Below are 22,773 nucleotides of genomic sequence, written 5' to 3'. Positions count from 1 at the left end.
CTGCATGGACGGTGCTGCTGGGCAGACAGCTGTGCAGCCTGGATGGCCTGCTTGAGGTGTGGGGCTGGGGTGAAGCCGTGGGCACAGGGGCAACCAAGGCATTTCCTCCGAGTCCCTGGCGAATCCTGCCAGAGGCAGGTGAGGGACACCTTCCCTCTCAGGTCGTCCCCAGGCCTCCAGGCAGGCCGCCTTGGGCGCGGGAAGGCCAAGTGCGCCCTGCCAGGGAGTCAGCCACATGCTCCTCCATCCGCCACCCAGCAAAACGAGCCACAGAGTTGAAAAGCAATTTTTATTGAAGAATTTGGAGGGAAAGTCTCATAATAGTAAAAATACTAAAGTTGAGTATAAAAAACGCCTTGGTGCAGCGCAGCATCTGGCCAGGAGGCGCACAGGGCGCACGACGGCCCCTGCAGAGGGTGCCGGGCAGGGCCGGGCGACAGCGGGAGTGAAGCTTCTAGAAGGACAAGTGCTACCGGGGGGAGCCATCGGGGAGACGGTCCCAGCGGGAAAGAGGCGCAGGGAGGGCTTTCTCCTGAGATCAGAAACCCCAGTACGCACAGACAGCAATAGGTGGCACCCGGCCCCTCTATCTTGCCGGAGCCCCAGCCCGGCCTGATCGTGGGGGCCACCCTCCTGCAGCCTCCGCTCAGCCCCTCCCAAGCGAGAGGGGGCTGGGCCAGCACCCCACAGCCAGACGGCTTCCAGGGCTGCGGGGTCGGGGGAAACGGGGGCAGCCGGGGACAGCTGACTGGACGGACGGATGGAGGGGCCACAGGCAGGGCCCATGGGGACCTGCGTGCACACGGCTGCAGAAGTCCTCGTTTTCCTACAGGAATCTAATCATTCCAAAGGCCGAGGCAGCGTCTGGAGAACTGGATGAATAAATTAAGAGAAACCGCAGGACGTCTTCCTCCCAAGCAGGCCGGCCAGGGGCACTCTGCCCCAGTGCGGGCGGCCCTGCCCACGGCATGGGGTGCCTCCCCATCCGTGTTCGAGGATGGCGTGGTTCCACTCAAACGCATCCAGAAATAAAAAACATTAAATACAGATCCTCCGTGCGAGGCTTCCTCCCAGTCCTCGGAAGCATCGTCCAGAGCACGTGGCTGCCCGTGGCGGTGTACTGAGCTCGGCCCAGTGGGCCCCTCAGGCCGTGCCGCTGGCCGAGTAGGAGAACTGGGGGAAGTGGGGCCTCCGTTCGCTGTCCACCCCCTCCATGCTGTCGTCTGTGGACAAGAGGGGCAGCTCAGCTCCCGGGCACCGGGGAAACCAAGGCAGGCCCTGAGGGCTCACCCCCCAAGACTCCACAACAAGCCTCAGTGACCCCCGCCCCCACGATCCCGGGACCAGGGGACTGCGGCCCTGGTGCCCACCCTGCAGAGGGAAGTGAAAAGTCAAGTCGCTCAGTCGTGTCTGACTTAGTGACCCCATGGACTGCAGCCTACCAGGCTCCTGTCCATGGGATTTTCCAGGCAAGAGAACTGGAGTGGGGTGCCATTGCCTTCTCCCCTAACAGGAGAGGGAGCCACCCAGTAAAATGCTGAATAGAATTCTATTGTCTCAAGAGGTGGGGTCGGTGGGGAGGGCCACCCTCACCTTGGTCAGGTGGCGTAATGGTGATCATCTGGGCCGTGAACTCCTCATCAAAATACCTGGTGTCCGTCTCAGATGTGACCTGAGGCTTGAAGGGCGGGCTGAGCTGCAGGAGGTAGGGGTGGGTTACAGGCCTTGCTCCGCACTACCCGGCGCACCTGGACCCAGACACAGCTCCCCACCCAGGAGACAAGCCTGTGGCCAGGCCTTCCCCTGCCTGGGTGCCCTCGCCCTTCAGGGACCCACCTGCAGGGCTGCCCACCTCACTCTCGGGCCCGGGCATCAGTAGCCAGGCAGTGTCAGGCTGCAGAGGACCCACCATTGCAGAGGATTCGAGGGCAACTTTAAAGGGCCAGGCTTATGGGAGGAAGCAAAGACCCCCGTGTGCTCCACCCTGGACCGGGGTCAGGACTGCCTGGGAACTAGCAGCAACTAGCAGGCTGGGTCTTGCTTGGGTCAGGGCTGGCACCAGAGCCCTCAGAAGGCAGGGCCAGGGCCAGGAGGCAAGCAGGCCCTGGGGCAGGATGCTGGCTGGAGAGGGGCACAGTCGGGGAGCCCCGTCTCAGGGACAGAGGTCCAGCTGGCTGTGTGCAGCCTGCAGAGAAGGGGTGCGCTGGCAACAGGGTAGAAGCGGGCTTGAGGAGAGACACCTAGCAAGCCTAGGGACCAGCTCCCTGGGTCTGTGAGCCACGCTGCCAGCACGGGCCAGGGCCTGGAGCTCGTGGGTCCCACGGAGGGCAAAAAGCAGAGAACCACGTGTGCAGGAAGCATGCTGCCTCAACCCTCGAAAGCCTCCTCGTGTGTGGGGGTGTGAGCAGGTGTGAGGGGTGTGAGATGTGAGTCAGGTGTAAGCAGGTGCAGGTGAGCGGGTGTGCTGGCTGGGGCACAGCCCCACGCACCTTCTTCTCGTACACGTCCTGCCACACGATGCTGGCGAAGAATCGGTGCTGCATGATCTCCTTGGCATCCTCAGAGCCCCCACCAAGCCTGGGAGGGGAAATGGAAGCCAAGGTGACCGGTCGTGCCTGCCGGGCCCGGGGCCTGGGGCTCAGGCTGAGGCTGGCTGCCAGACAGCAAATAACAAGAGCAGCCCCTTCCACGGCAAAGTCCAGCAGGTGTAGGGCACTAGGTGGGCAGGAACTATGAGCCGGGCAGGGTCTTCCTGACCAGGTATGAGGGGCCGCCCTGCCTGGGCCAGCCCAGGCCAAGTACATCACACACAGCCACCAGCAAAGCCTGCTGAGCATTTCCTGGGGGTGTCGGGGGACAGGCAGCTGGAGGGCGGCTCGGGGCAGGGCTCACCGCTGCTTGGGGTCCTTCTTGAGCAGCCCCGAGAGCAGGGACTTGGCCTCCGGGCTGAGTGTGCGGGGGAAGCGGATCTCCTCCATGAGAATGAGCTCAAAGAGCTTCTCGTGGTCCTGGTTGTAGAAGGGCAGGCGGCCGCACATCATCTCATACATGACCACGCCCAGCCCCCACCAGTCCACTGCCCGGCCGTAGTCGTTGTCCTCCAGCACCTAGGGGTGCAGGGCACGGCTCAGAGAGCACAGGGGACATGAGGACCTGGAGGGCGGGAGTGGGGAAAGGCGGGACCCGGGGACGAGGGCACGGCGGTGCGCACCTCGGGGGCCAGGTACTCGGGGGTCCCGCAGAAAGTCTTCATGGTGGCGCCGTCCTTGATGCCCTCCTTGCACAGTCCGAAGTCGGTGATCTTGATGTGCCCATCCTTGTCCAGCATGAGGTTCTCCAGCTGCAGGAGTTGGCCTCCAGCTCAGCCCGCCTCCCAGCCACCTGGAGCCCCGGCCCCGCCTCCACCCTGCTCCCCTCCCCACTCCCCACCCCGCCCCGCTTCTCCTCCCCACGTTCCTGCCCCAACCCCGCTCACCTCCCCCCTCCCCAGCCCCGGCCTGGCTCCCCTCGCCCCTCCCACCCCAGCCCCGCCTCCAGCTTCTTCCCCGACCCCGCCCACCTTGAGGTCCCTGTACACCACGTTCTTCTCCGAGTGCAGGTAATCCAGGGCCGACACAATCTCAGCGCCGTAGAAGCGGGCCCGGTCCTCAGGAAACACCCGCTCCCGGGACAGGTGGAAGAAAAGCTGCGGGACGAGAACCCTGAGCCGGGCCAGCCACCTCGGCCAGGGCCGCAGGGCAGAGACCCTAACCCGGCGCGGAGTGGGGAGGGTGGCCCCCCGAACACCCGGGTCTCAAAGAGGGCCGCCCTGGGACAGGGCCCTACCTCGCCCCCGTTGGCGTACTCCATGACGAAGCACAGGCGGTCGTGTGTCTGGAAGGAGTACTTCAGGGCCTGCGAGGGAAGCAGAGCTGGAACCTGGCCCTCGGCTGGGCAGGGGTCTGCCCTGTGGAGTGGGGGACCCCCAGCTGCCCCAAAGGCCACGCCCGAGGACCAGCAGCTGCAGGTCCAGTGACCACGTGGAGATTCCCCTGGAGTGACCACGTGGAGATGTGATCCACTGCCCTCAGGCGTCAAACCACAGGCAGCCTCACTTCAAAAGAAAGGCTTCTGATGGGATGGCCCGCTGGCTCCTGAAGATACAGACAGGAGACCCTCCCCCACGCCCTGCTCCATCCCCCATCCCCAGGGAGAACCAGAGGGAGGCAAGCATCCCCAGGGAGAGCAAGTCTGGATCTCTGCAGGACTTGAGGGATCTCTGCAGGACTTGAGGTGGCTGGTACCCGGTGGAGGGCGTGACAAAGCCTGGCCTTCTCCTCACAATCCTCTGGCCAGACAGAGGGGAAGGCGCAAAATGAAGCGGAAGAGGCAAAGCCACGCTCATGGTAAGTCTGGGCAGACAAACACAGTGCCTGCTCTTGACGCCTCACGCTTCTCATGAGAAGACATCTTAGGGACAAAAGCACCAGAAGCCTGACTGCTCCTCGGCTCTCTCCCAGCGTTAGACCAGGCGTCCCCTGGAGAGTGGACACCATGCTGAGCACAGTGGTCCTGGGGACAAGACTCCAGAGGCTGGCCCGGTCGCCTGACTGCTGACCTTCTGGAGCGCGGCCAGCCAGGCCTGGCGGCTAAATCCAGCCAACGCTTTGCTGCTCCCAAGGGCTCAGAGGGCTCAGAGCTCGGGGGTTTTCCATACATCCCTCCTGGGCCTCCTGGACAGGGAGTGCCGTGAGCCTCCCAGGGGAAGCAGAGGGGTGGGCGTGGGGAGTGCAGCCTCCCAGGGTCTCAGCAGGACAGAGGGAAGCCGGGAGCCCCCGCTCACTCTGTGTACCCCCACGCCCTGCACCTGGCACCGCCGTCCGCCCCTCCCGCCGTCCGCCCCTCCTGCAAGCCCGCCCACCATCGGCCAAGCTCTGAGCCTGCCGGGTTGGCAGGGAGGATAGGCTGGGGTCCCGGCGCTGCGCATCCACGCCTCCACCCCCAGGGGCATGGGGGGCACTCACCGTCAGGAACGGGTGCCGGGAGTTCTGGAGAACGCGGTTCTCTGTGAGCGTGTGGGCCACCTCGTCCTGGAAGACAGGCCCTGCTGAGCCGCCTGCCTGGCCCCGCCCAGGCCCCGCCCCCAGCCCCAGCCCCTACCTTGGCCACGATAACCTCCTTCTTCAGGATCTTCATGGCGTAGTAGCGGCCTGTGGCCTTCTCCTTCACCAGGATCACCTTCCCGAAGGTGCCTTTGCCCAGCAGCTTCAGGTACTCAAACTCATTCATGGTCTGAGGGCAGCATGCAGGCGCCAGGATCAGGGGGCAGCACGGTGACTGCCGGCAGCCCAACAGCGGAGGGGGGCTGGGGTCTCCGCGGACAGCCTCGGGGCCAAGCACAGTAAGGCCAGGGCAGCGGGCAGGGGAGATGGTCCTTGGGGGTCCAGGGCTCAAAGGATATTGCAGGGCTGTGCCCCGACTGGGAACGCTAGGGTTTGGGGGACGAGATAACGGTACCCAGGCCTTCCTGCACCCAGCGTTTCTCCCCTGCTTCCGTGCAGGGGCTGGGAGGTGGGATGTGGGGGGGCCGTGACTGCAGGGTCCCGGGCAGGGCTGGAGCTTACCACGCGGTGCTTGGGCTTGGCCAGCGACACCTCCATCTCCTCAGCCCCCGAGTTCTCGCTGGGTGAGCCCGACCGGAAGTCCATCGTCTCCTCCTCCTGCCTCTTGAGCCCGTCGGCCACCGTCTGGATGGCGGTGGTCCACTCCTCCCTGCAGGACGCTCAGGTGAGACCCCCGGCTCTGCCTAGGGCCCAGGACCTCCCCGGCCGCGGTGCCTGCGCTCCCTACCGCTCCTCGGGCGTCTCCACGTGGAACGTGCGCTCGATGACCGTGGTCCACTGCAGGCAGCGGATAATGAAGGTGTTGGGCCGCGGCCGCTCCGTCTTCATCAGCTGGCATTCTAGGGGCAGGCAGCACCTGTCTGCACAGCATCCCAGCCCACCCACAGCAGGCCAGACCTCTCCAAGCCTCAGTCTCCCGCCCTGTAAAAGGGGGCCAGAGCGCCCCTTCCAGCTGGGACCCTGCTGAGAGCTAGGCAGTGCCCCTGAGGGGGTGATGCGACTGGGCGAATCCATCTCCATGGTCTATTCTTTGGTCTCTGAGATCTCCAGCTGCCCAGGACACGGTCCTCAACCAGTAGGAGGGTGGGGGGTCTGGGGGGCCTGAGGAGGGGCTGGCGGGGTGGAGGCCTCTGGGAGAGCAGCTCCCCAGCTTCCCGAGCAGGAATGTCCCAACCCCAGCCACACAAGGACCAGCGGGCTCCCTGTCTCAGCGCAGGGCCAGACCTGGGACGGAGGCTGATGATGACACACCCTCTGGAGAGGCCACCCGTCCACTCCAGAGGCCACCTGGGCTGACCCTCCCCACACTGCTGCCCGCGACCCCGGGTGCACGCAGGAGCAGAGACAGGCTGGCAGGCCTGGGAGCGCACGGACGTCTAGAGCACGCGTGCCCCAAACACGCACACCTGCAGCAAAGGAGCTGCGGATGCGCCGGGCCCGGCGCGGGGCTGCGTTCCAGCTCGGCCTGTGTGAGGCAGGAGGGGCCTGGGGCCAGCACAGGGGCCTCCGACATTCCAGTGTCTAGGCCCTGGCAACCGCGAGGGGCCCCGCCAGGCTCAGCCGAGTGCAAGGAAGCAAGGAACGGTCTGCCAGGCTAGGGACCAGGGCAGGGGGCTCCGGGGAGGGGTTGGGGGGGGCGCAGTGCTGGGGGCCCACGTCTATCCCGGGCAGCGGAGGGAGGAAAATCTGTGCGGCAGCCTTCTGGGTCTGCACACCCCCCTTCCAACTCACTCTGCCCGTCAGAGACCACCAGGAGTCCCCAGGACCCAGGTGGTCAACCCCCATCCAGGGCCTGACTTCTTGCCCCCACCCCGGGAATCCCTCCCCAGTGAACAGCCCCTGCCACAGAGGCCCCTGCGGAGCCGCCCAGCCCTCCCTCTCGGCTCTGCTCCGGAGCTCCTGCTCCTGCGCGCCTATGGCCTGCCTCAAGCCCCTGCCCCACCTGCTGCTAGAAGCCCCTTTGGGTGGTGCCCACCTCCCATATGTATCCCGACGGCCCCCACACTCCCCTGTGCTGGGTTTGGGCAACACTCCCGAGAGACCTCCTCCCTCATGAGGTGGCAGCTGCCCAGCTGAGCATCCTTCCCAGGCCCAGCCCCCAGCCCGGCCCAGGGGGACGCATGCGGAGCCCAGACGTGGCCATGGGGCTACCGGGAGGGGGATCTGCCTCCGTGGCCCCCCCTCCTCTGTTCTACCTGCTGCTTTGCTGACACCTGAGGAGCCTGGGAGGAGGGCTCAGGGCTCATGGGAGCCAGGCCCTGGTAAAGCACCCCAGGGAGCCCCCAGCCAGGGCCTCGTCAGGGCCAGGGCCTCTGCTCCCCCCGTTGGAAGCCCTGGGGTAGGGTGTGCCGGCTGGGCCTCCCTGCAGCACGGACAGCCCAGGGACCAGGCCGGCCCCACCAGGGGATCTGCAGGCACAGAGGCTGGGGGATGGGCCATGATGCTACCCGCCCCCACCCTGCACCACAACCCCGATCTGATGCGGGGTGGAGGAGCTGGCAGGCCCCGTGCTCCCAGGGCTCGCGGCAGGGAGGGTGGGGGGCTTATGAGGAGCCGGGGTGGGGGAGCTGGCGGACCCGGGCTGCCAGGGCTCGCGGCAGGGAGGGTGGGGGGCTTACGAGGAGCCAGGGTGGGACTGGGCCTGTGTTCTGTGCCCCAGCAGAAGGTGGGTGGGCCCCGGGGCCTGCCAGTCAACAAGCCATCACTCACCCCCTCCCAGGCCTGCGTCCCGGGCTGGAGGCCCTGCCGGGCCGCCCGTCCTCAAGCCTGGGTCCCCCCGCCTTGGGTAGAGTCGCACCTGCCGTCCCCCTGCAGGTGCATGAGGCCATGGCAGCACTTGCTTTACAAAAAACGCGCCCATCCGTTGAGCCTCCTGAGACACCCCGGGCTGCACTGCCGCACCCACCCAGCCCGCACCCTGCTGAGGTGGGCACACGTGCCCCCACAGGGCCCGGGCCTCTGAGAACCTGTGCTGGGAAGACGGAGGTCCCCGAAGCAGGGCGCTCTGGCCTGCCTCGGGCCTGGGCCTTGGGGAGAAGTCCTGGGGGCCCGTCAGCACTTCCGGGGGGAGCACTCCACCCCCAACAGCCCCGGGCCTCAGCTCAGAGACCCCCGCAGCCAAAACCAGCGACTAACAGTCCCCGAGGGCTGCCGGCCCGACACAGAGGCCGGGGGGCCCACGAGGGACTGCAGATGTGCAGGGACCCCCACCCCTGGCTGCCACGCACTTACGGGCCACGGAGAAGTTGTTGAGAGGCGACTCGCGCTGCTCCAGGTCCTGCGGCCGCTCTTTGTAGCCGATGAACGTGCCGTCGTTCTTCAGGAGGAAGTAACGCGGCCGCCACGTCTTGATGTACTCGCCTGCGGACGCGGCGGGCGTGAGGCTGGGCCGCTGCACCGCACCCACACACCCTTATCCCCAGGTCGAGGGTAAGGCCAGGCCAGGCATGGACCCCGATCCCCCAGGGTGGAGGGCAGGCAGGCGTGAGGCTGGGCCGCTGGGCCCACACACCCTCATCCCCAGGTCGAGGGTCAGGCCAGGTCAGGCACGGACCCCGATTCCCCTGGAGTGGAGGCCGGGTGGGCAGGCGGGGCTTGCTGTGGGAGAGCACCCACCTCTGATGGACAGCCCACCCCAGCCTGTGTTGGAAAGGGGGTCAGGTGGGCGCCTGGACCTGATGGAGGCTGGCCCAGTCCTAAGGGCCCTCCAGGAACCTGGCGTCCAGCGCCGAGCAGCGAGCACCACACTCAAGAGTGAGACGCCCGGGCTCGCCTGGCAGACGCGAGTCCACCCTCAGCAGGTCCCCAGGGTGGGCGCCCGGAGCAGAAGCCCCTGCCCGCATGATGACCCTCGTGCCGTCCAGGGGAGCCCAGCACGCTGTTGTGAAGCCAGGCCTGGAAGGCCCTGCGTCCTGGCCCGTGGGTCACCCAGGTCCCCGGGAAAGTTTCCCCCCAAGTTCTGCAGCATCAGCCGTACACGCGCCAGAGACTAGAGCAGATGTCCTCCGTGACGTCCCAGCGACTGCCATTTTTCATACTGACACCCGGGAAAAACGTTTCATTTCCATTTTGCCGAGCAAGGAGTTTGAACGACAGCAGAGAACTTACTAATTAGGCACCCGCTTCGGCAGAGGGCCACCGGGCAGCGGAGGGGAGGGGGCCAGGCTTTCCTGGACGCGGCCACCTGCAGGCCGAGCGGGGCCCAGACCCCCTCCCCTTGCCCGCTCCTCTGCCCCAGCCCACTCCCATCCGGGGCCTCTGGGGGATGCGAGGGGCGTCCAGGAACTCCCCGCTATCCCCCAGGGATTGCAGGCAGGGGTCTCCACCAGGCCCAGACGCTACTGACCCACCCGAGAGGGCCCAGGAAGCAGCCAGTGACCTGCCCCCACTCCGGCAGCGTTTAGCAGGGTCCCCACCCAGTCCTGAGACCCAAACCCCAGGGGAGGTGGCCAGCACGGTGCTTCCTGTCCCAGGACTGGGGGCCCCTCGCCAGCCTGTACCAGCGCTGGGGGAGGAGGGCGGGGGTGGGGGACAGAGCTGGCTGGGGGCCGCCCGCCCGGCACTCACCCCACCCGCCCGCCCGCCCGCCACTCGCCCCACCCGCCTGCGCGCCAGTCTGGAGCTGTCGGCCCCTGATGGAGAGCCTCCCGTCCCGCCAGCTGCCGCTCCCCGGGACGCTAAGTGCGCTGGGAGAGCGATGCACGCCGCATCCAAGCAGCCCCCAGATCCATCTTCATTCACCAAATGCTGCCGCTCCCACCGCGCCCAGCGTGGGCCCCCAGCGCCGTGCCCCACGCAGGCCGCCAGCAATACCCCCCATGCCCCAGCCCAGGTCTCAGACCCCGCCATCCCCAGCCGCGGACCCCACCCACTCTCCCCCCACGAGCCCACCGCCAGGGCCACGGGGGGTCTGGGACCCAACCCGGGCAGGTGGGGGTGGCAGGGACCACGGGCCGAAAGAAGCCGAGGGGCAGGCACTCAATATGGACAGGCCCGTGAGGAGGGGTCCCGGGCTGGCCGCAGGCCTGCTGGGCCCCCCGCCAGCCCTGCACCCAGTGCACTAAAGGGGGGCCAGGCAGCCCACAGTGGACACGACGGCCGGAGGAGGTGGCCTCTCGCCGCACCCGCCTCAGGCCCCCAGCAGCCGGCGCACAGGCCCCTGGAGGAGGAGCAGGACCCCTGCTGCAGTGCAGGGACGGCAGGAGGAGGCCAGGGCTGAGGCTCGGAGACAAACAGACCCCGTTCTTCAGTCTCTGGGACACTCCCGCCTGCAGACGTCCAGCCAGGCGGTCACTCGGGGGCCGCCAGCTGCGACCTGGGCTGTGGCCTGCATGTGAATGAGCTTGGCACAGACAGGGCGTGGGGAGGGCCGCTGGCCACGCCATGCTGTCCACTTGGCCGTAACACTTGGAGGCCGACGACGGGGGAACGGCAGGACAGACACCCCCAGCCCGTGCTGGGGACAGACAGGGAAGCCCAAGGCGGGGACCCCTCCTCTCCTGCCCCCCAGGGCCCCCTCAGCATCCCCATGTACGGTCTGCCAGCAGGGCCCTCCCACCACGCCAGCTCATCCCCAGGAAGCAGCTACAGGACTCCCAAGGAAGGGTCGGGGGGGGTTCCTCTCCAGCATCTCTGGCCTCCCACAGCCGGGCCAGGGACCAGCTCAGGGACAGGACGAACGCAGGCTGACGGCCAGCCCCCCACATCCCCCAGCACATCTCCCAGTGTGAGTCCCAGCACGGGTCCCAGCGCACTGTGGGTCACGGCACCCAGGCAGGAGACCCAGAGGCCGAGACCCGAGCTGTGGGCCCTGGGGAAGCAGCACGCAGGCTCCCAGAACCCCGGGCGTGCCACGGGCACACCCTCCCCCGCCGGGGGTCTGGCCCCTCCGAGCCCCACCCCGAGCCCCCCGCACGGGCCCCTGAGCCCGTCCTGAGCCCCCAGCTCTCGGGGAAACTGCTGGATGAACGCACTGCCACGGCAGTGTCGGGTGGCAGGCAGCGGCTGGCAGGGGGCCAGGCAGCACTACGCTGCTTCTCCAGAGCAGAGCAAGGCCCAGCAGGCCCGGGGAGCGGGCGCCAGCTGACAGCCCTTCCCGCGTGGTGCCCCCACCTCACACCCATCGGCCCCTGACAGCCACCGCGTGCCCCAGCCCGCCAGGCCCACAGACGGCCGCGTCCCCACGTCCGCAGGCCCCATCCCACCGGCAGGACACCCAGCCATGGACGGTCAGCACACGCTGAAAGCCGGCGCCAGGGAGGGGGCACAGCCCACCCCAGCGGAGCCCGGGTCTGCGCGCAAACACCACCGCCGGCCCCTTGCTCCTGGGGACGCAGCACTCACAAGGTCCTCCTGGGGGCACACGGGCAGCTCGGAGGAGCGGAGAGGATGGGCGTCCAGTCCTGGCCCAGCGGAGGTGATGGGGGGGAGGGGTGCGCCCCCACACGGGCCCTGAGCCGTCCCTGGTGGCCCGCAGGCACAGAAGGGGGAGCGTCATGACCAGCCGCTCCCTGGGGAATCCGAGGCCCAAGGCAGGGGCTCTCGAGGTCCCAGAGAGACGGCTGGGGGCCACAGTCAAGGTCCTGCTGCCGGGCCGGGCCCGCTTCTGGACAGACTGAGAAGCCGTGAAGTCTCTGGTTCTGACATGGAATGGGCAGGGCCCAAGGCGCACAGACTGCAGAGGAACGCAGGGAAGCAGGGTGGCAGACAGGGGTGCAGTCGGGGGGCACGCTGGGCCCCCCCAACCGAGGCAGAGCAGAACGCCCCGGGGGCTGCCCTCCCACTTCCCGCTGCCCCAGGGCAGCACTGGGCCTCCGGGCCTCTTGCCAACCACGACCCACCACTGCCCTGCCTGCACGCCCACCCAGCCTGGACGTCCACCAGCCTGGCCATCCTCTCTGAAAACCCCGCCTCCGCCTTGGGCACCACACATCACCCACTGTACCGGCTAGAGAAAACAGCCGCCCTGACCCCGGCCCGCGCGTATCCGGCCGGCACTGGACCCCAGGGAGCGCCCCCACCCCGCCCTCGCCTCGGAGCTGCCCCCTGGCTCCATCCCGGGGCCTCTGCCCGGGACATGGGGCCTCCTGCCCAACCCACGGCCCCGCCTCTCGTCTCCCTGTCCTCCAGTGGCTGGCTGACCCTCACCCACATCACCGCTCACTCAGAAACCTCGCCCGCCAAATGGCCGCAGCCCCATTGCCCAGGGGCCACCATGGACCCGAAGAGTTCTCCGTACGGCCACCCGCCAGGCCTCATCCGCCGCCCTGGGCCTGCGTGGGCGCCCAGCCTCGCTGCTGCAGGGGCGTCTGGGGGCCCGCGCTTTCGGGATGGGAGGTGGAGGGGCAGCCCACAGGCCTCTCAGTCCACAGCTTCCTCCCTCAGCTGCTGGCCTCTGGGTCCCAGGCCCGGGCCCTCGGGCAGGGCTGCCCAAAGTCACACGCACGCACGTGCTGGGTTTCCACAACGCTCCCCCAGGGACATACCTCTCAGCCTGTGCCAAGAGCCCAGGATGGACCCAACCAAACCCAGGAAGGTGCCAGGCTCCGCGGGGCAGGGCAGAGGAGATGCGCACGGGGAGGGGAGTGAGCAGACAGGCGGCGCCGGCTCCCGGGGGGCAGTGGGGCCTGCCCTGTGCCCACGGCCCCCACCCGCCGGCCCAGATGCTCAGAGCAGGCATCTAAGCGAGCCCGGCCTCCCCACGGCCAAGAGGCTCTGAGCACCGACATCCCCCCAGGAGAGAACACCACCCGCACGGCAGAGGGGTCAGCGACCTCGGGACTGTTGGGGCCCCCCGCCACCCAGCCGCCCGCCGCCGACTGCTCCCCAGTGTGGAGCCCGTCGCAGCGGCCCCTCTCCCATGGGCCCCCCTGTGACCAGCAGGCGCCCGGCCCTGCCTCCTCACACTCCCAGCCACACCCACCCTGGCCCTGTCCCCTCCAAGCTCCTCAGAGCCCCCCACTCAGGTTCGCCATGCACCCTGCACCCCAGCCTGGGGCGGAGCAGCACATCCTTGCGGCCAGAAGGCTCCTCTGAGGTCAGCCCGGTGTGGGGCCCCCGACCCTGTGGATCCTGCTAAGGCCTCAGGGCAGGCAGGCCCAGCCAGGCCCAGAGGGCAAAGCCCGGGGTTCAGGGGGATCGGTCCTGGGCGCACACCCAGTGCCCCCAGCCCCCAGCCCCAGGGTTGGCAGGAGCAACGGTACACGTAACCAGCCCCCCCATCAATTCCAACATTCCTGAGACAGGAATCTTATTTCTGACGGTTAGGGAGCCGTGTGACACAGGCGAGAAGGCAGGGAGGGTGTGTGGCGTGGGGCACATGCGGGCCCGAGTCGGGGCCCTCTCCCAAGCGGCCAAAGGGGGCCAGGTCTGGGCCAGGGACCCGCCCGGGGGGGCACACAGGCAGACACCAAGGGCACCCACCCCGTGGGAGCAGTCACGCGAGGCCCCCGGGGCAGCTGCGGGCCACGAGCCTGGCCGGGGGTACGCCCACACCCCCGCCGCACTTCTAGGAACTGGCCTGACGCGCCCCGGCCCAGGCTGCCCCCGAGGACCACGCCGGGCGGGACGCCCTCCCCAACCCTGTGGGGGCGCTGGCTGTGCTCCCAGGGGCCAGGACCCCCGCCTGCCAGCGTGGGCTCCCAGGGGCCAGGCCTCCCCGACTGCCAGCGTGGGGCCAGGAAGCAGACAGGGGCAGCCTCCGAGTCTGGGGACCCGGGGCGGGGGCGGGGATGACCCCTCACCCCCAGCGCAAGGACGCCGGAGCTTCCTCTTTTGTTGTTTGTTTTGAAGGGAAAATTCAGCCTGCTCACAAAACAGGAAGCTCGGCCCCACACCGGCCCTCCGGCCTCAGCCTCAGCCACACGCCACGGCCCCAGGTCACCACCGCCCGCGGGCTGGAGGCGCCCCTCCAGGCACGGCCCGCCCCCAAGCGCCGGCTCCCACCCTTGGAGCTGGCTGTCTGCTCAGGGCGGCCCAAGGGGACCACCAGGGCCAAAGCCACGGCCCCCGTGGCGAGACGCGGAGGGAAGCTGGGCACGCCTTGCTGGGCCAGACACTGGAGCCCAGGGATCCAGCTCAGCTGGCTTTCCAGGCCGGGGCACACAGCACAGGGAGCGGCCCCCTCCCCTGGGGGTCCCACAAGCCCCGTGTTCTGGCCAGCAGAACCTCGGCCTCCTCGAGAGGAGCAGGGCTTCACCCCCACGGCCCCGCCCTGTGAGAAGCTCAGGCCTGCGATGGGTGGGAGGCTGTCAGCACGTGGGACCACCATCTCCTGGGCCTAGAGCCAGCAGAGGGAGTAGGTGAAGCCCAGGGCGGCGGCCAGAAGCAGGAACCGGCCAGGACTGAGGTGGGGGCGGGGCAGGCGCCAGCACGGCCCAGAAGCCCACTCCCCACCAGGAGGACTGGGAGCAGCTCAGCGAGCTGGCAAGAGCCTGGGCCAGGGAAAGGTCCGGGCCAGCCACCGGCTAGGGTCGGGATAGAGGCAGGCCTGAGGCGCCCCCAGGACCAGACCCCGCCCCCGCCCCAGCCCGAGGAACGCAGGGCCCCGCCAGGCGGGACTCACTGAGGGAGTGGGGGCCAGACCCAGGAAGGCTCCTGGGCAGGAAACCCCGTGCCCCCAGGCCAGCTCTCCGCCCGCGTCTCAGCCCCACTCTCAGCCCCACGGTGTGGGGGCTCCTGCTGGACTGCAGGCCAAGTCCAGGCAGCCCTGCCTCCTGGAGGAGGGCTGGTTTTTCCAACTGTCCACCTTCAGAAATCAGACAGCACACATACAAGACAAAATCTTTGCGAAGCTGCCTTTGTGAGCCACACTGAGCCCGCCGTCCCCAGCACCTGCGGCTGGAGCTGAGAGGCGACTGCCCGCCACTCCGGGTGTCCACCCACGGCTGGGGGTGTCTGCCCGCCACTCGCGGCATCCCGCTTTGCTCGGAGAGTCCGCCCGCTTCTGGGACATCCACTCATACTTGGGAGTGCAGCTGTCTCGCAGGAGCTCTGCCCCCGGTCCCTGCAGCCCCACTTGGCCCAACCCTCATCCTTCCGAGCCTCTAGCAGCTTGGCCGCAGGCTCCCCGGGACGCCTGGGGACGCGGAGGCCCGGAGGCCATGCCTGGGTGCCGTGGGGCAGTGGCGGATGCTGGCCGCCAGGCGGGCTCTCCTCTGCCCGCCCGGCTGCTCTGGGCCAGAGCACGCTGTCAGTGAGGCAGCCCCTGAAGGGCGGGGCAAGGAGCCGGGCCCAGGGGTCTGTCCTACACAGATCCTGGCCGCCCGCCCTTCAGCTCTCAGGCCAACACCTGCTCGGCTCCTAAAGTGTCTTCGCCCTTTGCCCACCGGCCCACAGCATCCCCCTGACCTCCATAACAAGAGGCACCGTGGGGGCACTCGGGGGTCCGTGAGGAGCTGGAGGACAGTCAGAGCCCCCCCCACTCAGAATCAGACCCCTGGCGGTGGGGGTGGGGAAGGGAAGGTGGAGCCCCCTGCCCACTCCCGACCCGGGCCCCCACTCCACCCAGAGCCACCCCACAGGGGGCCTTGGCGTCCTCCTCCGGCCGGTCCTGAGAGGTGGGGGCAGGGCAGGTGGGGAGCACACAGGAGCAGCTCACACCGCCCCCTCCCACCCACTGCAAGGGGCTGGACGCGTACAGCCACCGGACGCCCAGGACGTGACCCCCAGGACGGAAACACAAGTGCCCCCTGCAGCCCAAGAAACGGCACCGCCACAGCCCGCCAGCCCCGAATCAGGGCCACGCTGGATCCCCCGACCCCGGCCGTGACCTCTGCCCCTTTTACCCTTTCACCCCAAAGCGCAGCACACAGGAAGAGCCCACACTTGAAGGGAGAACAGATGTGTGGAAGACGCACGGATGTAGCGAACAAGACGGTAGTGACACCGGGGTCCCCCAGGGGCACTGGGGGGGGCCGTGGGCATGGACCCGGGGCACCCCCTGCGCGAGGCACAGCCCCTCCTGGGCCACAGCGGTCAGTGCTCCCCGCCACACCGCACACAGCCCGGTGAGCATGTGAGCCAGAGGCAGGGCAGACGCAGGACCTCTGTCAGGCCTGAGGCTGGCTGCGCTCTGCCCAGGTGCCGGGGGCCCACCCCTCCAGGCCCGCCCCCCACTGCTCCCACCATTCAGACAGGGACACAAAGGCCTGAGGACGCAACACACTTGCCCGTGGAGAAGGACATGGTGACGGGGCGCTGCCTGGACGCCCCCTGCCCCTCCAGAAGGCACACATCCTGAGTGGCCCTCTCAGACGCACCCAGGCATCAGAGGGGCGCTTCTACCCGAACCGGGCTGGCCAGTGGACACCCCAGGAGCTGGGCCAGGGGCCCCGGCAGCCCTGAACCCTGGGCATCTCCCAGGTCAGTCCCTGGTCAGTCAGTCGACGAACGCTTGCCAAGGATCAGAGGCCCTGGACCCCAGGGTGTGTCTGTGCTTCCGCAGGTGCAGAGGGGACGACAGGGACCCGGGCTCAGGCCTGACCCCGAGGAGGGCGACAAGGTGAGGAGACAGGGCGGGACCTGGCGGGGATGGGGGGGTGGGGACCAGGAAAGGGTCAACGCTGGGGGAGGGGACCCAGAAGGCCAGCCGCAGCAGGAAGCCCTGCGGGGGCCGGCCACGGACCACAGGCCCCTGCAGCAGCCCCACCTCCATCCAGAGGCCGAGCACTGTGCCCCCAACCGCTGCTGGAGCGAGCTCTGAAAGCTCACGCTGACCGCATCCGTGACCCCTGATTCACCCAGGGTCTCATCTCCGTCTCTCCTGTGCTTCCCAACCTGCTCCGCGGGGCGGCTCCTGTGCATCCCGCAACACCCACTTACACTGCAGCTCCCCAGCTGCCCACCTGTGCCTGAGGTCCCTCTCCCAGTGGCCTGTGGGATCCTGAGGTGGAGAGGAGACACAGTCCCCGGAGGGCATGCGTGAGGAGTGGGGGCTAGTGGCTAGCTAGTGTAGGGCGGCCAGAGCTCTGGGAGGGAGTCGGTCTCCAGGAAGGGGAAGTTGGGGGAGCAGGTGGTGACTAACCAGCCCCCGGCCTGGAGCAGGAGAGCACGCCCTGCCTGAACGCCTCGGACACCTTGACCTCCAGCCCGTCCTGCTCCCGGGGCCTGTCCAGCCTCTATGGGACAGGAGGCAGCAGGGCCGCAAGGCAAGGGGCCCGGGCCCAAGCTCCCATCCCACCAGCTCCCTGAGAGCCCCTCCCTAGGCACATGGGCGAGCAGGGGGCAGGCTGGGCAGGGGCCAGGGCCTGGCAGCACCAGCGTGAGCCTGCCGCACGCCGGGCCCCGGGCAGTGCGGAGCCCCCTCCTGCCCACAGCCCAGCTGAGACTGGCCCCGGGCCAGGCCTGCCAGCCCTGCCCTGCCCTCAGGAGCCCTCGGGCAGTGCCCTGGGCCACCAGCGTGCCAGGCCTTGGACGGGCCCCAGTCCTCGCTGCCTTCCAGGAAAACGGGTAGTTCTCCCCGCCCACAGCCTCGGCCAGGCGGCCGCTCCATGGGCTGCACGCCGGCCTGGGGTGCACATTCCCACCCAGGAGGCCCTGCGGGGCCTGTGTCCCCCAGGCTGCAGGGACGTCAGGCCCCGGACGCACCCCTGGGCTGCTCCCAGAGTCCAGGGAGGCCCTGCTCCACCACCCCCAGAGTCCAGACCACCCCCAGCCCCTGAGGAGCCGTGGGCCCAACTCGGGGCCCTCACGGGCCGGCCCGCGGGCACTGACCTCGCTTGTGCAGCCAGCCCTCCTTCACGATGGCCACGTCGTTCATGCTGTTGTGGCTCCCGCGGGCCAACACGGCCCAGACCTCACTCTCGTGCCTCTCAGCGGGGTCCGCCCCACGCCCGGCGGGCCGCCGACAGCCTCTGGAAGGAGCAAAGGGAAGCGTGAGGCTGTGCTGGGCCCGGGGAGCACGCCTCTGAGCCTCAGAGGAGCCCGAGGCCCTTGGTGCCTGGGGCCTTGGCCCAGGCGCGCCTTCCCACGTGACCTGTCCCCCTTAGCCTTCAGAGCTGCCGCCGCCCCCCACACGGCCTTCCCACCCTGGCTCCAGATCCCAAGTCACTCACATGGCTCCCGGGGCCAGGCCTGCCCTCCCCCCAGACTGTAAGCCCCCCTGCCACCACCCCTCCCTGACCCTGAAGCTCTCAGAGCTCACTGTCCCCCTCTCTGACCATTCCCATCTCCCCTGACCTTTGTACAAATGACCCCTGTCCCCAAAAGGCCCCCCATGGTATACCCCAGCCTCCCTAACCTGCCAACCCAGCAGAGGCCCTCTCTTCCAGGCAGTCGCCCTGACTGCTTCGGCCCACACCTCCTGGCCTCCCCAGTCCCCTGGCGAGGGCACCCAGGTCTCCCTGTCCATGGTGCTCCTGCCCCGAGGCGGGCGTTCCCGAGAAGGACCCAGGCCTCCTCCTCTCCGTCCCAGACTGGGACGGAGAGGAATTCCAGCGTGGAGAAGGCAGGGCCAGTGCAGGCGGCTGCTGCAGACAAGCCGGAGCCCTCCAGGGTGACACGAAACCCCTCACACACCCACCCCAGAGAAACCCCAGGCCCCTCCTAAACCTCAGCGCCCCCGCCGGCCTGAATCCAGTTCATTCATTCGGCCGACATGGACCAGGCATCTCTGGTTTTGCCAGGCTCAGCTCTGGGCACTGGGGACAAAGAGAGGTTCAGACGAGCCCTGCCTGTGAGAAGCACCCAGTCCAGGGTGGTTACAGACCCATAATTACAGCATTCGGGAGGCAACCAATCAGGAACGGGGGGACTGTGCAAACACAGAGGCCCGGCGCCTGCCCTTCGGAGGCCCACCAGCAGCCTCCTCGTGAGCAGACACTTTGGCCATTGATCCTGTGTGGCCCACCCCTCTGCTCTCCTGTTGGACGAACTCCTAGGCACCCCTCAAAACCCAGCACCCACATCACTGGTTCTGAGCATCCTGGGAAACAGCATCCTCCCCACAAGCAGTCCTCTCCCCTTCTAGTCGGGCACCCAGGAGGGTAGGCCTGGAAAGACCTCTCTGGGGCCCTCAAGCTGGGCAGACACCCCTAAGTATCTCCAACATGGGATACACATACATATACACTCTTGCTATACACACTTCCTATACGCATCTCCCACAGCCCACCTTACTGGGCTCCTGGAGGAAGCCGCTGTGCACTGTTCATCCTGGGCTAAACCTAGAAGGGCAGGAGGACCCACTCTCTGGTTTGCGTCTGATATAAAGGAAGCCGCTCTTTGACCCCCCTCAGCAGGCCCACGGGCAGGCGTGGCAAGTGAGACCAGAGAAGGGACCACCAGGGCCGGGACTCAGCCAGCCTGGCACGCACAGGGGGCTCTGGCGACACTCGAGTGGGCATGGCCTAGAGGCAGAGGGCTGGACTCAAAGACCTCTGCACCCACGGGGCTGAACGGGTCTGCTGCTGACAGGGCCAAACAGCTGTCGAGAGCCCCGCGTGTAAGAATATATCTGCACACACACACACACAGGGCGGTGTGCCTGTCCATAGAAAGGCGCACACGGAGCCGGGCTGGGCTGCCTCCCACAGGGCGGGCGGCTCGAGGGGACCTCTGCTTCCCCTGCTTCGGTCCTGCAAGCGCCTTCACCACGAAGGTGAATTACTGCTATGACTGTTCAAGTCACGACCTTCCAAAAAAATAATAATCTCTGCTCCGAAAGGCCCCCTCCCTTGGCCTCCAAAACACCCGTTTATGAACTAGATGTTCAGCTGGGGGGCAGGGAACAAGCCCCACCAATGCACCCCACTCTTCACTTGAACCAGAGGCCCTGGGCACCTAGGAGTGGCCTGAGCAAGGTGGGAGGGGGCCCGGGGTGAACGTCGGGGGGCTTCTCTGGCCACAGAACACAAGCCCACAACCCCAGCTCTGTCCACCAGCCTGCGGGGACCCAATCCCACCCACCAAGTTCACCAGCTGCCCCGGGACCCCCCCCCCCCAGCCTGGGGCAGGAGCCCAGCCTCTGGGATGGGTGGGCAGCACTCACGAACCCACCCAGCTCCGGAACCAGTCTCAGGGCCCAGGAAGGCTGTAGTCCTTTGTGGGAGGGCCTGGGCACCCAGCCACCACGGACAACTTTTTGTCCATGGGAAAATGAAGTCCCTTCCAAGGGCCCACCCACAAACTTGAACGAGAGCCGGGTCAAGTCTTTTCCCCGGGCCCCCGAGCACCCAGTGTGCGCCGGGATCCCGCTGGCCGGAGCCCGGGGAGCCCTCTGCCGCCACGGACCCCCGGCCCCGGCCCCCGGCGCGCGGCCGCACCCCTCCGCCCCGGCCCGGGCCTCGCCCGCCGGGGCCGCTTCCCCAAGGTCATGCGGGAGGCCGGGGCCGGAGGCCCGCCGCCCCGCCGCCCGCTCGGCCCGCGCCCTCCCCGCCCAGGCCGCGCTCGGCCACTTCCTGCTCCCGCGCCTCCATTCCGGCCGCGCGCGGCCCGCGCCCCGGCCCGGCGGCCGCGAACAAAGCGGCCCGGCCGCGGGGAGGAAATCCGGGCCCCGGCGGCGGGCGGCGGGCGGGCGGGGACTCACCGGGCGCCGCGTCCGGCGAGAGCGCGGGCCTAGCCAGGCCGCGGCCTCCGGCGCCCGCTGCTCCGCATCCCCGCGGGCCGGCCGGCCGGGGCCGGGCTGGAGGCCGCGGCGGGCGCTGCTGGGGCGGGCCTCGCGCGCCGCCGGGCCCGGAGCTCGTGCGCGGCCGCCGGCTCGCTCCTCGGGATGCGCTGGCTGCGCGGCTGCGCTGGGCCGGCCGCCCGCCCGCCGCGCTCGGCCCCGCCGGCCCGCCCTCTCCCCGCCCCGCGCCCGCCCCGCCCGGCCGCCCGCCCACATCCGCCTCCGCCGCCCGGGGCGCCCCCTCCGCGGGGAGCGGGAGCGCGCGGCGGGAGGCCCTGGGGCCGGGCCGGGCCGCCGGCGGAGCCCGGCCGCTCCCGCCCCTCCCCGGGGCCTGTCTCCGGGCCGCGGCCTCCCGGGCCTCGGTTTCCCCGTCTTGTCCGGCCAGCCCGCACTTCTCGGACCAGTCCGGCCCCGACCCTGTTAACAGGGCCTGCGTGGGCTGAGCCGCCTGCTTCGGACTCCCTCCGGCGGGAGGAGGGCTGGAGTGTGGGTTAGTCTGACTTTTAGAATATGCCCCAAGCTGGGGAGCTGTTGGCTCGAGGGGCCACGGTGGGCCTAACAGACCCAGTCCAAGGCCCTTTGCCTAGCGCAGGCCCCTTGCGGGTAGGGGGCCGTGCAGGAGGCTGGCTGGAAGGTGGGCAGTCATCTGTCCGTGGGCTGAAGGCTTGCTTGGGTCTGGGCCTGGGCTTGGCCCTCATCCCTGGTGGGGGTCTTCCAGAAGCTCCCCTCCCCAGAAGGAACACACACACATCTGGCAACTACAAAAGCAAACAGGGAACTCACGTGGGGACCAAGGCCCGGGGAGGGGCGCCACTCAGCACACCTGGCCTGGAGGGACCCACCTGAGTCGGTAGAGACACCCAGAGGGGGTGCAGGAGGACAGGCTCCAGGAAAGGGCCGTGACAGCTTGAGGCAGCCCGGGGTCCTCCCTGATGTCCCCGGGGGCCCCGGACACTCACGGGGCGCCAGGGGCCAGGGAAGGGGCCAGCATGGCGCTGCAGACAAGCCCCCACCCGACCCCTCCCTGGGCCCGCTGAGCACAACCTTTTCCAACAGCTGCCCCTCCCCCCACCCCCCAGGCCTCCAAGTTGACGGCAGTCCCTTTGGGAAAGGAAGACTTGGGCTACCTTCCTGGTGTTGGTGTGTATTTGGGGGAGGAGGACATTTTTGTTCTTCCTCCAGAGTCAGAGTTTTAGCCTGGTTGGGAGGGGTGGGGTATAGACACTTCATCTGGGTCAGAGGTAGAAGCAGCTGAGCACCCAGGGCAGCGTCCGCAGCTGTCCCTTCCTCTCAGGGCTGAAAGAGAAGGACCAGGAACACTCACTCCTCCGGGAGAGGACGCAAACCTCTGAGCCTCTGCCCCCGACACCCCCACCCTCCCACCCCAGCGAGCTGCCCCAGCGCTGAATGTCCACCCCCAGGCCCCCGTCTGCAGGGGCCAGTGGGGAGGCCTGACCGTTCTGGGCTGCTGGGGCGCCTGACAAGCACTCACCCCCCCAAACCCTCCCCTTGGGCCCTCTCTGGGACCATCCCCCCCACCCCTGCCCACCATTCTCCCAGGAGGGCTTTCCTCTGCACCCGCCCCCCCATCCTGGGCTGGCAATGCCAAGGAGAAGGCAGGAAAGCCCTGGTAGCCTCGAGGGGGGCACTGGGGGCCCGGGAGGGCGCCCTCTCCTGGGTCCTCCGGTGACTCGCAGCCGCCCTCGCCATCAGAAGACAGACAGTGTCTTGGCCAGGAGTGTCTCTGTGGTGGTCAAGCCTCCTCGGCCTGGCCTGTGTCTACGCGGTGAGCCCCACAGCCATGCCCTGCAGCATAGCTGGGAGCCGGCCCTGTGGCTGGAGCTTCTGCGGGCAGGCCCAGCGCCCTCCTCTGGCCTCTGGAGGGTGAGCAGAGCCCCTCTCCTCTAGAACACCTCCTGCCCACTGCCCCCCAAGCCGAATGTTGCCGCCCTGGCTGAGGCTGGGGCCGCTCAGGAGCCCCCGAGGCAGATGTTGGCCACAAAAACTGCCGCACCGGCCTCCGGGGAGGGTGGCCACCTGCCCCTCCTAGAGCTCAGGGTCCTGAGGCCC

General features: G+C 68.4%; 1 protein-coding gene across 2 annotated transcripts; it reads right to left on the bottom strand.

The window, feature by feature from the left end:
* Window positions 1-275: 275 nt before the first annotated feature.
* Window positions 276-20,773, bottom strand: AKT1 (AKT serine/threonine kinase 1). 2 transcript variants are annotated; one of them, XM_025270896.3, is made up of 14 exons: window positions 20,626-20,773; window positions 17,814-17,953; window positions 8,334-8,462; window positions 5,830-5,941; window positions 5,604-5,751; window positions 5,140-5,271; window positions 5,004-5,069; window positions 3,826-3,894; window positions 3,560-3,685; window positions 3,212-3,340; window positions 2,893-3,107; window positions 2,490-2,577; window positions 1,594-1,696; window positions 276-1,223 (listed from the first exon to the last, which is right to left on the bottom strand). In XM_025270896.3, the coding sequence occupies exons 2-14, from the start codon at window positions 17,857-17,859 to the stop codon at window positions 1,144-1,146; spliced, it is 1,443 nt and encodes a 480-aa protein (XP_025126681.1). In that variant the 5' UTR covers window positions 17,860-17,953; window positions 20,626-20,773; the 3' UTR covers window positions 276-1,143.
* Between the last annotated feature and the right edge of the window lie 2,000 nt (window positions 20,774-22,773).

This window comes from Bubalus bubalis, chromosome 20, assembly GCF_019923935.1.
Source record: "Bubalus bubalis isolate 160015118507 breed Murrah chromosome 20, NDDB_SH_1, whole genome shotgun sequence".
NCBI classification, from domain to species: Eukaryota; Metazoa; Chordata; class Mammalia; order Artiodactyla; family Bovidae; genus Bubalus; species Bubalus bubalis.
Note: the sequence above shows the minus strand (reverse complement) of the source record. Positions and strands in the feature narration are given on the sequence as shown.

Bases quoted from the DNA above. Each gene is read 5' to 3' on its own strand.
- AKT1 (XM_025270896.3), bottom strand. From the start codon at position 17,859: ATGAACGACGTGGCCATCGTGAAGGAGGGCTGGCTGCACAAGCGAG. The intron at 5,272-5,603 runs GTAAGCTCCAGC...TGCTGCCCTCAG, and splicing joins CCAAGCCCAAGCACCGCGTG to ACCATGAATGAGTTTGAGTA. The intron at 1,697-2,489 runs GTGCGTGGGGCT...TACCTCCTGCAG, and splicing joins AGGACGTGTACGAGAAGAAG to CTCAGCCCGCCCTTCAAGCC.